Below are 12,286 nucleotides of genomic sequence, written 5' to 3' on the forward strand. Positions count from 1 at the left end.
CAGAGAGTAGCACTGCCTACGCTTTTTCAAACCCTATTTCACCTTATATATAAAAGCACTAATATAATCATATTTTTAGGACTGTGTAAGAGCTACTAAGATGATGATGTAAGTGTTGCTTACATCCCCTGTTTTCGCTGTGGCTCATTGAAGAGCTTTAAAGGCGTGCGCATATGTATCCACATACTTACACAAATGCCTTGAGGGTTTCTTATCTGATCAAGGAAATTATTCAAAGCTAATGAGAAGATTTGTCACCACATTATGGCAAACACTTTGTAGGAATGTAGGCCTTGATACTTGGAAAATATGTGGGGAGAGAAATATGTGGAGAAATATTGTGGTCGGAGTACATCATGCCTCACCTAAACCTCCATCTCCGCCCTCACCCAGTAATACTGCCCCATCACAACAACCAGAAAGTGTTTCCTTGTTAGATTTTGATTGAATTACATTAAATATAACATCATTTGTTTAAAATCATAATTCAGTGTGTTTACTTAAGGTCATGGAGGGAGGGAGGGATTTAAAGCAAGTGTGTGTGCATGTTGTATTTTCTTGTGAAAATGAAACTCGACGGTTTGAAGTGGAGAGATCCCGCAACTCCCCAGGCAGTTGGTTAAAATATTTCATAAGAAACTAATGACTAGTAAAATTCTCTTCCAAATATCAGAAGTGGCTTTGCTTTCCCTCAACGGGGCAAGAGGCTGTCTTTTAAGATAATGCCAAAAGGAGACCCCAGCATCAATGAAAGCGTGTGTTTTTATTTTCCTAGACAGACCAAAGATCCACCGGCTCAATGCACAAAATTTCCTTGTTCTCTTTTTTCCTATGTTTCCTCACACACACACGTCTGAATATGTGAAGGACTTGAGTTTGCTCAGTATGTTGCAACTAAGTGTTAAGTTTCCGTACTTTTGTGGTCGCAAACCCTCAAAATGTAATACGCTCTCAAAGGTTAAAAATGTCTTGTAATGCCCTTGCATAAGTAGATGGTTTGGTTTGCTTTCTCTCTCTCTTCTCTTTTCTGCTCCTTGCCTCTAATTCCCTCCCTCTGTCTCTTTTTCCTCTTAAATGGTTTCATTGCCTTAAATGAATTCTGACGTTCCCATCCATAAAGTGTAAATAACTAGCTGGCTTAACAATAAATAAACAGAGAAATGAGTGTGCAAATACCACAGTGTCTGGGTCGGCTTACAGACCTGTCCCCTATAAAGACCTCAGCAATTTTAAAAAACACTGCATTGGTCCTGACAGGCTATATGCTCATGGTGGAATACTTTACTGAGGACACAGAGATTACTTCAGAATGGGCAAATCGCTTGGAATACACAAAGATATCAAAATATAATGAGGATGTTAAAGTGATAGTTCACCCAAAACCAGCTAACTTAAGATATCTTACATTTGATTTAACAGCACTGAGACGTCTTACTGTTGCAACAGAAGTTAGTCACTTCACCTTAAAGGGATAGTTCACCCAAAACTAAAATTTCTGTCATCATTTATTCACCCTCTTGTCACTTCAAACCTGTATGAATTTCTTCCACAGAGCACAAAAGAAGATATTTTGAAGAATGTTGTTAACTGGCCCCCATTCACTTGCATTGTCCATACAATAGAAGTGAATGGGGGCCAGTGCTGTTCGGTTACCAACTTTCTTCAAAATAACTTATTTTGTGTTCTGCAAAAGAAAGAAAGTCCTACAGGTTTGAAATGAAAAGAGAGTGAGTAAATGATGACAGAAATTTCATTTTGGGGTGAACTATCACTTTAAAGCAGTGGTCACCAACCCTGTTCCTGGAGATCGACCGTCCTGCAGACTGCAGCTCCAACCCTGCTTCAGCACACCTGTCTGTAATTATCAAGCAAACCTGAACACCTTGATTAGATAGTTCAGGTGTGTTTGATTGGGGTTAGAGCTGAAATCTTCAGGACGGTCGATCTCCAGGAGCAGGGTTGGTGACCACTGCTTTAAAGGAACAATACGGCATTTTTAGGAGGATCTATTGACAGAAATGCAATATAATATACAAAACTATTTCTTCAGAGGTGTATAAAGACCTTACGTAATGAACCATTAAGTTTGTAATACCTTAGAATAAGCTATTTATATCTACATACAGAGCGGGCCTACATACATTGAATTCGCCGCCATGTTACGTACAGCAGCCCTAAATGGACAAACAACTCTACAACGCGCGTTTCCTCTCCCTCTCCCCTGCGGTATAGTAGTGAAACGGATCACAGATCGTTCTCTACGGTTCGGAATGCATGTGACCCGCGGATTAACTGAAAGTTTAAGAGTAAAACGCACTCTCGCTTGCTCTCCAGTTTCAGCTCCAACACGCTCTCTCTCTCTCTCTCTCTCTCTCTCTCTCTCTCCAGTTTCAGCTCCAACACGCTCTCGCTCTCTCTCTCTCTTTCTCCAGTATCTTTAATAACAATATTAAAGCGGTTCCAAATAAACAATGACACTCAAAACTGCTCCGTCACACAGCTAATATTACAACAACAACATATCTTGGTATGTTAATATGTTACTCACATACTGATCTGAATCAAAGCAACCTCCTCGGAGGTGATTTTTAGATGATCTTTCGCTCCAACGTCTCTCTGCTGGAAAGTATCTCCATAGATATCTATGAGTATCTCTGCTAAAAGCCTTAGTACCGCGGGTCCTAACGCGTCTCTGCTGGAAAGACGTTATTAACGCAGGTCCTAGCTCCTGCCTGACTTTTATCCTTCTTTTTATACTTAAAATCAAGACCTTTTATTTTATGTAATAAGACAGCTCTTTCTACAGTCTTTCTAATGCCCGCAAAATCTCTTCCCTGCGTCAACATGAGAACGACATCTTTTTGTACTGTGGTGGCCACCGTCGTGTTTGGACGGAGCGATTCGTTGCAAATATATAATACAACGCTAGTGGCCGCTGTAAATCAAAAACTGCGCCTTTAAGTGAAGTGACTGTAACTTCTGTTGCAATAGTAAGACGTCCCAGTGCTGTAATACTAAATGTAAGCAATCTTAAAGCACTCTGCCAATCAAACTCAAGGGCCGGAACCAACTGTTGAATACAATAAATGAGTCTGCTATAACACCATCCAGATGCATAGGTATATAAGTATTCCTCCTCTTATCTACCTCCCGCACACTTATCAAACGCACAGACATATTTAAGATCTGAAGCAGCATAGGCCTTCTCCTTTCTGGGTTCTAAACCTGCCTGGGAGGTTTGTGGCTCGAGACCAAGAATGATATTATCCTTGACTTTTCATCAGGATGTGTTCATCAAGCTCTCAGCACCCAACATGGGTGAGAGAAAGCGAGAGGGAGTGAGGTTTAAAGCAAAGAGACTGAGACGGAAAAAGACAGACAGAGGGAGTAAAGCACCAGGCCAACTGCTGATGATTATCTGTTTTTTTTCTTCTTAATATGTTTCGAGACTGTGTAATAGGAGCTTTTTGCTGTGGATTTTTACACAGCGGGAGAAGGAGGTGGTAACCGATCAGTCCCGATATATCAAAGCGTAACCAAAGCGCTGCCAATCATCTTTTATGGGTTTAAAATATTTAATGTACTGCTATTTTGCTTATAGCGCTATCTGTAAATCACATAATAACGGCGTGTCTAAGTGTGTGCTATCTGTAATGTTATATTGAAGTTCCTTTCTTCTCAAATCTAAAATAAAACCGGGCCTTTCAATGTGCACACTAGCCTGTTAATATGAGGTCACAAAGCGTCCAACCTCAATACGCCAACCACACGAATAAGCACCCACTTCAAAAAAGGAACAGTATTACTTCTCAAAACACTGCAACCTGAAAAGATAACGCCATGCCAAAACACTGAGCCGGCGACCTAGTAGATTACTAAACAAAACACAACAGGCATACTTCACAGGCATTGATGTATTTTAGGAAGCCGTCTTTAAAAGAAAAAGGAGAGGTGGGGAAAAGGAAAAATGTACCAACAGCTCAACACAATTATTCTCCAAGATGTTCTTTTTGCCAGGTTGAAAGACATTAATGCCATTCAGATTGGACACAGTTAGGTATGTGTGGAAATACTGTTGAGGATAAAGTGTCACGGATTGAATCATTTTAAGAGTTTCTAATATGTAATTGTTCAACGGTCATCAAATGTATATTTTCCACAGAAATCTCCATGATTTTCACAAATCTAATCTGTAGCTTCTTTAAATGGCCCTATATCAATAACGGCGGCTCAACTCCAATTTAAGGCCTGTGGCCGTTGTGAAAATGTCAGTTTAAATGTGGAATATATATTAATGACACCAGAAAAAGCCGTCAGAACGGGCAGTCAAGAGGAATTTAAGGTTTTAATGAGAAGACATGTTGACACGGAGGTAATTTCAGGAAATGAGAACCCTTTAACCTTAATGTGTGTGCGTGCACGGGTGTGAGTGCGCCCTGCGTCTGCGTGCCATGACAAACTGCAAAAGAACTACCTGTTAAATTCAACCCTGATCCATCGCTTTCTGATTATTATGTTACTTTGGATAAGCAGAGTTACAGAGATCTTGTCTGACACTAGGACACATGCTAAAACTATCCAGTTTCTCACCATTAAGTTAAATTAAACATCTTGGTTTGTCATCAAACCTCTGTCTGTCCTCTAAGAGGAGTTTGGGTTATTTCACATAAACACTTAATTGTTGTTTTATGCAGATATTGTTGCGGCAACTTGGCACATAAAACACCAGTATGGTGCTTTGGCAGAAAAGGAAAGAGCAGAATAGGAAAGTAGGCTAATGGAAAACACTTGTTCTGATTTAGTTAAAACCTTTAGATTTTCTAAATTTATTGTCAAAGCCCATTTACAGATAAACAATCGCACACTTTTCCCCAAAAGAGAAAAAGGTCCTTGGATAAAGCATCAGTACATTTTAGAATGGCACGTGAGCTGTTAGAGTCTTCCTGGCATTTGACGTGCCTATAGCTTGCTCACTAAGGATTTAGACACTCTTTTTTGCTTTGTGACAATTTCCACTGTAAAATGTGTTACACAAATAGAGCTGAACCGAATTAAATGATGCTTAAATAAGACCGAGTTTAACACCCAAAAACACCAGACGAGTTGGTCAAGTGCACTTAAAGGTCATTACCATGAGGTTCACCCTGCACATTATCTCTCCCTCTGACCACACTGGGCATCCCATGGTATAAACCACAGTTTGATATGACTATACCTGCCTGCCGCATTAAACAGATATCGGCTATCACGTGGAGATCGCACTGCTTTTGCGGGCACGCGGTAAGCTTCTGATAGACGAGGGACAGTAAGAGAGAGGACATAATTTCTCTGGTCGTTAGTGGTCGAGCAACACTTTCTTTTTCTCTCCATGAATTAAATTCACGAGGAGAGTGAGTCACCCTGGTGATGTCCGGGCGAGTTTCTTCATTAAATAGGTAAAAATACACCCAAATAAAAGCAACGCGCCAATTATACGAGGCGTAAGGAGCGCACATGTGCATTCGAGCTTAGTCACTTCACCTCCAAACACTACCCTGAATAAACCAAAAAGACACAGTCAATGGCGTTCAATGTGATGTGTAAGTAGTGTAATTTAAGAAAATGAGAGGGTATGTATCGATGCTCGCGAGGGAGCTCACGCAAACACGCGAAGTCTCCAGATAAAGCGTCGCACATGGCGTTGAAATAATTAATTTGTTTATATATTGGTTTATAGGGGTTCTTAAAGTGAACTGGAATAGAAAGTAATTGTAGACCTCGGTAACGCTGTTCGGAAAAGAGTTCGCTTGTTCAATGAAGTGATTCCGCTCTCAAATGTTAAGACAATAAAATGAGGTCTCTGGGGATTTGCTGTCCTAGAACAGTAAGCGTTTTTGGTGAAAGAGAGGAAATCAGACTTCCCCGCTATTATAGGGAACCAAACCACCTTGTGACAAGAAAAAATCATGAATTTACAAAGAAACTAGTTTATGTCGTTTACTGTATCGAAAACATTCCATTTTAGGCGTTTATTTGCTAAATAATGTTCTTTGAACATCTCAATTCAAGATCCTCAGATCGGAGGTCGTGTGTTTTCCACATCAGAGTCCAGTCAAGCTGCTTCTGATAAACTGCGTCCAATCACACCAGCTCTGGCTAATATTAGTAACTCTATACAACTATCGTGCAGTAGGGTGATGGAAGCGATCCAGACGTGGACTCGCACAAGGGAATACACTGTTGCACTGGCTGTCTCCCGGTAGCCTCCCCCTGCCGGTCCCCGGAACCGGCATAAAACAATCACGTTATGTTCGCCGTCTGAGCGGCTTAGCTGGGAAACACGAGACGAGTCGTTTATTCATGTTCCCGGGCGAGCTTGGATAAAGCGCAGAGGCGAAAGCGGTTCGTGCGGTTTGCGCACAGGATATTAGAGCAGGGAACATGTGAGAGGGGAATGGGAAACTGGAAACTGGATTACACTTTACAGAAAGACGCAGAAAGGGAGCTTGTGAGGTACCGTCAATTACCCTACATTTCACTCTTATTTTCAGTAAGCCTATGACTTTTGCGTGTTTTCACTTAATGCAATCGTGTCGTGTCACCTTCAATTAACTATTTTGCACTGGGTCGGTGAATTGTAGTTCAGTCCGTGTGTGAAAGAGATGATTTTTACAGCTAGATTTTTTTAGGTTAATTTCCACCACTCTCTACACTGTTTCAAGGATGCCGTGGATTTTACAGCCTTTTCCTAAATCTTTTTACTTATATTACTCTTTACTTCTTTTCATGTGGATGTAAGAGGTTACAAGTTATGTAAAAATACTAAATAAAAATATTTTAATTGAATTTTAAGTGTGGAAATTAAAGTAAAGTAAAATGGGCGATCAAGCATTATTATAGGCTAGTAGTAAAATCTTATTTTCGTGCAAATGCATTGTTTGCTCGTGTTTGGTTTGTCTTTAAGCACTTATGTTTCATTGACGTTGGGTCATAAGCGCTATAATAAAGCGTAGGCTATTGGGTCAAAAACGTATCATTCATAATTCTCATTCTGAGTTTATGCAGGTTTGTATGACCACATAATAAGCTATAGTTTACAGTAGTTTAAAAGTTGTCAGAGTTAAATACGGTTCATTCAGTTATGCTATCCTTACTCAGACATGCTTCACGCGCTCTCTGAGTTCTGAGTTTCTGTTTTGTTTTGGTGCGCAGTCTGACAGTTACAAGGGAGCGTTTGGACGCATTTCACAGTATATTATAAGGTACAGAGAAGATCCCTAAAATTATGGTTTCCACGAGTATGTTGGGGATAACTCGAGGGTGACAGTCAACAAAATTTCATCTTATTCTGTTTCACAGGACTTTGACAAGAACTCTGCGCAACGGCTCCATTGAATAGGACATATATTGTGGCCAAGGCGCTTTCAGCGGACACAGGGGAAAGAAGGACTAATAAACCAAAGATGAACACAATTGTGTTTAATAAGCTAACCAGCCAGGTTTTATTCGAGGAGAAGGCGAATGAGGTCGAGAGAAGCAGTAGAAATTATTTAGAAGTGATCGATGGACAGCATCCGGACCTGCTCGCCAGCAGCCAAGTCATCAAAGACAGCTCAGCTATCCGACACAGAAGACCTGGGTATGTCTGAAGCTGAAGTGTGTCTTTTGACAAATGTATTGCAAGCCTCTTAGAACAGTTTTGTTTATCTCAAATGAATAAGCTTAGATGTGAGGCAGATTTGATAACGTTGCGCATCTATGGTTTTTATTAATGGAATAATTATTTTGACAATAATTAACTGGAAAAAGTCAGAATTGCGTATATAATGCTGATAGTCTGTGCACTCAACAATTTAATGTAACCAACATTGTAGCAGTACAGAGAACATTGTTAAAGATAAACATCAAGTTGATCATTTTAGTGCTGACGAAAACTGTCCAACTGTTGATTGAATTTTTTCTAACAGTGGCGCTCATTTGTGGTTAGAAATCATGTGCTTTAAATTAACGACCCCTTCGCTTTTTTATGATCTACGATAGCCTTCGTTGTGATTTTAAAAAGAGATTCGCAGGAAATTAATATTCACAATTCAATTAAGTCGCTGTCGATGGTGCTGAATTAAGACAGTCTTGCGGTTCGGGTACGTCAGGTCATTCGTGTTCGGTAGCAAATTTAAAACACGTCCAGGTCTGTTTCTAATAAATAAACATTGTCTTCAACTTTATGTGTGGTCCAGTCAATCATGAATATTTTCTGCAGTGAGGAAGCAAAAGATCATCCCCTTTTTGCCCTCCTCCTCTCCAGATCCGAACCCAGCGCGTTTAGTGCGCACCGCCTCATCCGCCTCAAACTGTTTACCCCTAACCTGCGTTTTATTTACAGACGACACAGTGGTCCCTTATTTTACTACGATGTACAGCTACTCGAACCTAAAAGTGATGTCTTGTGAACTGCAAGAAACCTGTGCAAACATCCTCCGCTGCGGGCGCGTCTGGCTCGCGCCTATTGAAGGTCCGTTTGCGCGTGTAAGGAGAGCCAGTAGGATAACACTACAGCCGAGCCGGGTCTCCTCAAGGGGAATATCAGTGCTAATGAAAATTATTAATACAAATACAGAGGTGTGTTTCGCCGATATCAAGAACAGGGAGAAAAAACGTTTAAGGCTGTTGATACAGATCTGGGTTACAAGGAAAATATTTGCTGAACATGAACCACGGACGGACGCGAGAAAATATGTTAAATGTGCAGTCAGATTTTTGGAAGATAACAAGGTGATATAACAGCGCCATACTGACATCTACAGGTTTAAATAACCAGCTTCTGTATGTGCGCTTTAACTTGTGTTGAGAGGAAAGCTCAATGTTACCAGTTTTGGGGGTTTTAGCCTCTCAGCATCTTCATGAGATTACAGATGTTTACTATTATTTCAATGGAGTATGCAAAAATATGTTGTATTGATTAATTAATTGTGTTGGTGTGGATGTCAAGTTTTGTTTAATTAATCATTATTTACAATTGTCTGGTAAATTAAAATAAGCAAATAATTGACAAGCAAAAGGAAAAGTGTGAATCGAACATCCCTGATTAAGAGAGTTAATAATAAATACTTAATTTTAGTGAAGAAGACAGTAAAAACTAAAGACTATTGCAATGACCTTTCCTTCACCAATAGCAGTGTTTTACACTCTTTTTATTTATTTCAACCTTTAAAAAAGAATGACAATTAAAAAAAGCAATTTTACCTTGGAGATGAAGAGGGAAATAAAAAGGGGTGAAATGAAGGCTCTTGCTACAGGTAATCTCTAACATATATTAGAATATTAAATTATGAATACTATTTATAATACATATTAATAAAGAGTAATAACAAACAGTTATTGTTTTTTACTTCCTCATCGAGTCATTTTCTGACCATTTTACCAATAAAGAGCAAATACCAGATGCTCAAAAGAATTCAAATATAATTTAAGACCTCTGGAAAATATTTAATAAATGAATCGCATGAAATGTCGAATTTTGGAACAGTCCTCCACACGACTGCCCATTCTAGTCTTTTGTAATTGTGACCAGGCTACTTTGAAAATGTTATTTGTCGGCTTACAGTATGTTTCTCCGCAGGTCTCGTCAGAGCTCTGGAAAAGTACGACACAAACGGCAAGCTCTGCAGGACATGGCCCGGCCCTTGAAACAGTGGCTATACAAGCACCGGGACAACCCTTACCCCACGAAAACAGAGAAAATCCTCCTCGCACTTGGCTCACAAATGACACTTGTGCAGGTGAGCAAGTTCATTTTTCACAGCTGTTCCATAAGCTGTGCATCTGCTTCTACTAGCCTCAAGTAGAAATCATGCTGAAGTGACAATTCATTTTCTTTATAAATAAAAATGCCGGTGTTCAGTGCAAAAGCACATGCGGTATAAGGCTAAAATACTTTTTATCCATATTCCTGACACTCGGTAGTGACAGGGTTTTTTTTGTTGCAAAATTTATTTAAATTCCTTGTCTTTATGGCTTGTCTTCAGCTCTTTGTATGTGTGTCTTCCTGTCTGTGTGTAAGTATCAGTTTCTGTGTACATATCTGTCACAGGCTCTGTCTCTGTATACACAAAGACATAAACATGTTCTCTAAATTTGTTAAGGATGGGTCCAGCCTGAAGATGCTATTCTGGATGACCCTAGAAAACATAATCTGGTTTTAATATTCATGAAAAGGAGCCATTTATTTATTTAAAATGGTGAACAGGCTGCAATGCAATATAGAAAAAGGGCTCACATATACAAGCTATACCTGGTACTGAAGTTTAATTACTAAAATTACGATTGTCATTGCTAGAGTATTATTTCTTATTTAACCAGAAATGCTGTTGAGACTCTAAACCACACACATTCTCTAACTGCAGATGATAACCATACACATCCTCTATTATCTCAATGTCCCATCAGATTGTGTATGTTTCAACTGAACGTCTTCCAACGGAAAGTATGGTTGTTGGTTTTTGAGGACTTTATATTCTTTATATAAACCAGACGTCAGAAAGTTCAGGTCTTAATGTCTTTAAACGAATGGCACAGAACAGCGCCTGTCACAAGTGGCTTGGAGTCTATCAGGCATGAACTTTTTTCTACTGTAACATCAAATGGTCTCTGTGAAATGGAGAAGGCTGGGTTGAATATTGTTTTTATTGCAAAAACACAGACATTGTGCAGAGGAAAAAGAACATTATTAGGTGTGAGAGGCAGAAGCCAGAATAAGCTACCAAGTCGTCACCGTCTCAGTTGGAAAAGAATTAATGCAATGTTTCATTCACAATGTTCCCAACAGGGATATCTGTGTGTGGTAAACATTCGCCTACTAGTTTTTCTCTGGTTTCATAGTGTCCTGATAAATAATACAAATAATATCTGGGTCATTTAGTTCATGCACAAGTGTCTGTGTGTGGGCTTGTTTTTGTATTCATCTCAGGCGTTTTAGACAGAAAAACAGATGAATGAAACAAAAAAAGATACAACAGTTTTGTTTCATGTAGATACCACCAGTGCCTGCTTTGTCATTTTGTTCAGCTACTACAGGTTACAAAGACATGACCTGTATGTTTCGTGCTGTCTTTGGTATTTATTAGTCAAAATTTCCTCATTTCCATTCCAACATTCTTCCTCTTTCCAGGTATCAAACTGGTTTGCAAATGCTCGACGGCGACTGAAGAATACCGTCAGGCAGCCTGATTTAAGTTGGGCTCTAAGAATCAAACTCTACAACAAATACGTCCAAGGCAATGCGGAAAGATTGAGTGTCAGTAGCGACGACTCTTGCTCCGAAGGTAAGACTCACATACATGCTTGTCAAAAAAACACACAAATATTCACAGAGGTGCCATTCAAGACTGGGGGCGGGGCCAATGTGAACATTTAAAGGTAAAGTGTGTGTTTATGCACCTCTAGAGTCTGCAGTACAGTTTTTTAGACAAAAATTGGTCCCACTCCAAACTCGCGCTATAGGTTGAGCCAGTTTGGCCTTGTTGGAATGCTCAAACAAAGTGTTGATCAACAAAAAACGGTATTTATCAATGCTGGAGTTGAGGACACATCCTTTTTAAGGTCTGTTGTGGTTATGACAGGTTCAACATGCATTTACAAGAATGGCACAAATATTATACATATTTAATAAACACTGTCACTGTGAGAATATACACACTATGAATGAAACTTCTATTAAAACAATTAAACACAATTTTTTTTAATGAAGAGACCATTTCAAAGACCCTTTTCAGTTTTTCTGAATTTAATATTTATAGGTATGTGTTTAGGTAAAAGGATCATTTAATATATCATTTCAATTCATATTCAATATATAATTTTAATAATATTCAGTATAATTTTGTGAACTACTTACAATGTTTCTCTCAAATTTCAAATCAAAATATTAAAAACATTGTTTCGATTTGCAGAAAATGAAAACTGGAGAAACAGATCAAAATACTGTAACAGAAAAGATGCTCTGTATTTTTCAGACCTCAAATATTGCAATGAATGCAGGTTCATGTTCACTTACAGCAATACAACAGTAATATTTGGACATATATTTATATCTAAATTTTTTTCACAATTTTCATGTGTCTTGTCATGCTGTCATTGCTGTTGGATGACTTTGTCACTCCTGAGGTTTGATTTTGAGACACTGGACTGCAATGGCCACAATATATCTTGAAATGCTGATTAAATGAAAATGTGGGGTGGTCTCCTAATTTTTTCTGTGGCTGTATAATATAATATTAAATTAAATGTCTAATATTATTCCGCATGTAGC

General features: G+C 39.0%; 1 protein-coding gene across 2 annotated transcripts in view; it reads left to right on the forward strand.

The window, feature by feature from the left end:
* Positions 1–6,355: 6,355 nt before the first annotated feature.
* Positions 6,356–12,286, forward strand: part of mkxa (mohawk homeobox a) — a 28,447-nt gene continuing 22,516 nt past the window's right edge. Inside the window, exons 1-5 of one of the 2 annotated variants that reach the window (XM_057359059.1) lie at positions 6,356–6,492; positions 7,192–7,241; positions 7,339–7,618; positions 9,599–9,758; positions 11,147–11,300. In XM_057359059.1, the coding sequence (XP_057215042.1) occupies positions 7,443–7,618; positions 9,599–9,758; positions 11,147–11,300 (490 nt within the window). In that variant the 5' untranslated portion in view covers positions 6,356–6,492; positions 7,192–7,241; positions 7,339–7,442. The remainder of the gene's footprint in view (positions 6,493–7,191; positions 7,242–7,338; positions 7,619–9,598; positions 9,759–11,146; positions 11,301–12,286) is intronic. The other variant, XM_057359058.1, reaches the window with a different exon arrangement.

Source organism: Triplophysa rosa, linkage group LG18 (assembly GCF_024868665.1).
Source record: "Triplophysa rosa linkage group LG18, Trosa_1v2, whole genome shotgun sequence".
Lineage (NCBI taxonomy): Eukaryota > Metazoa > Chordata > Actinopteri > Cypriniformes > Nemacheilidae > Triplophysa > Triplophysa rosa.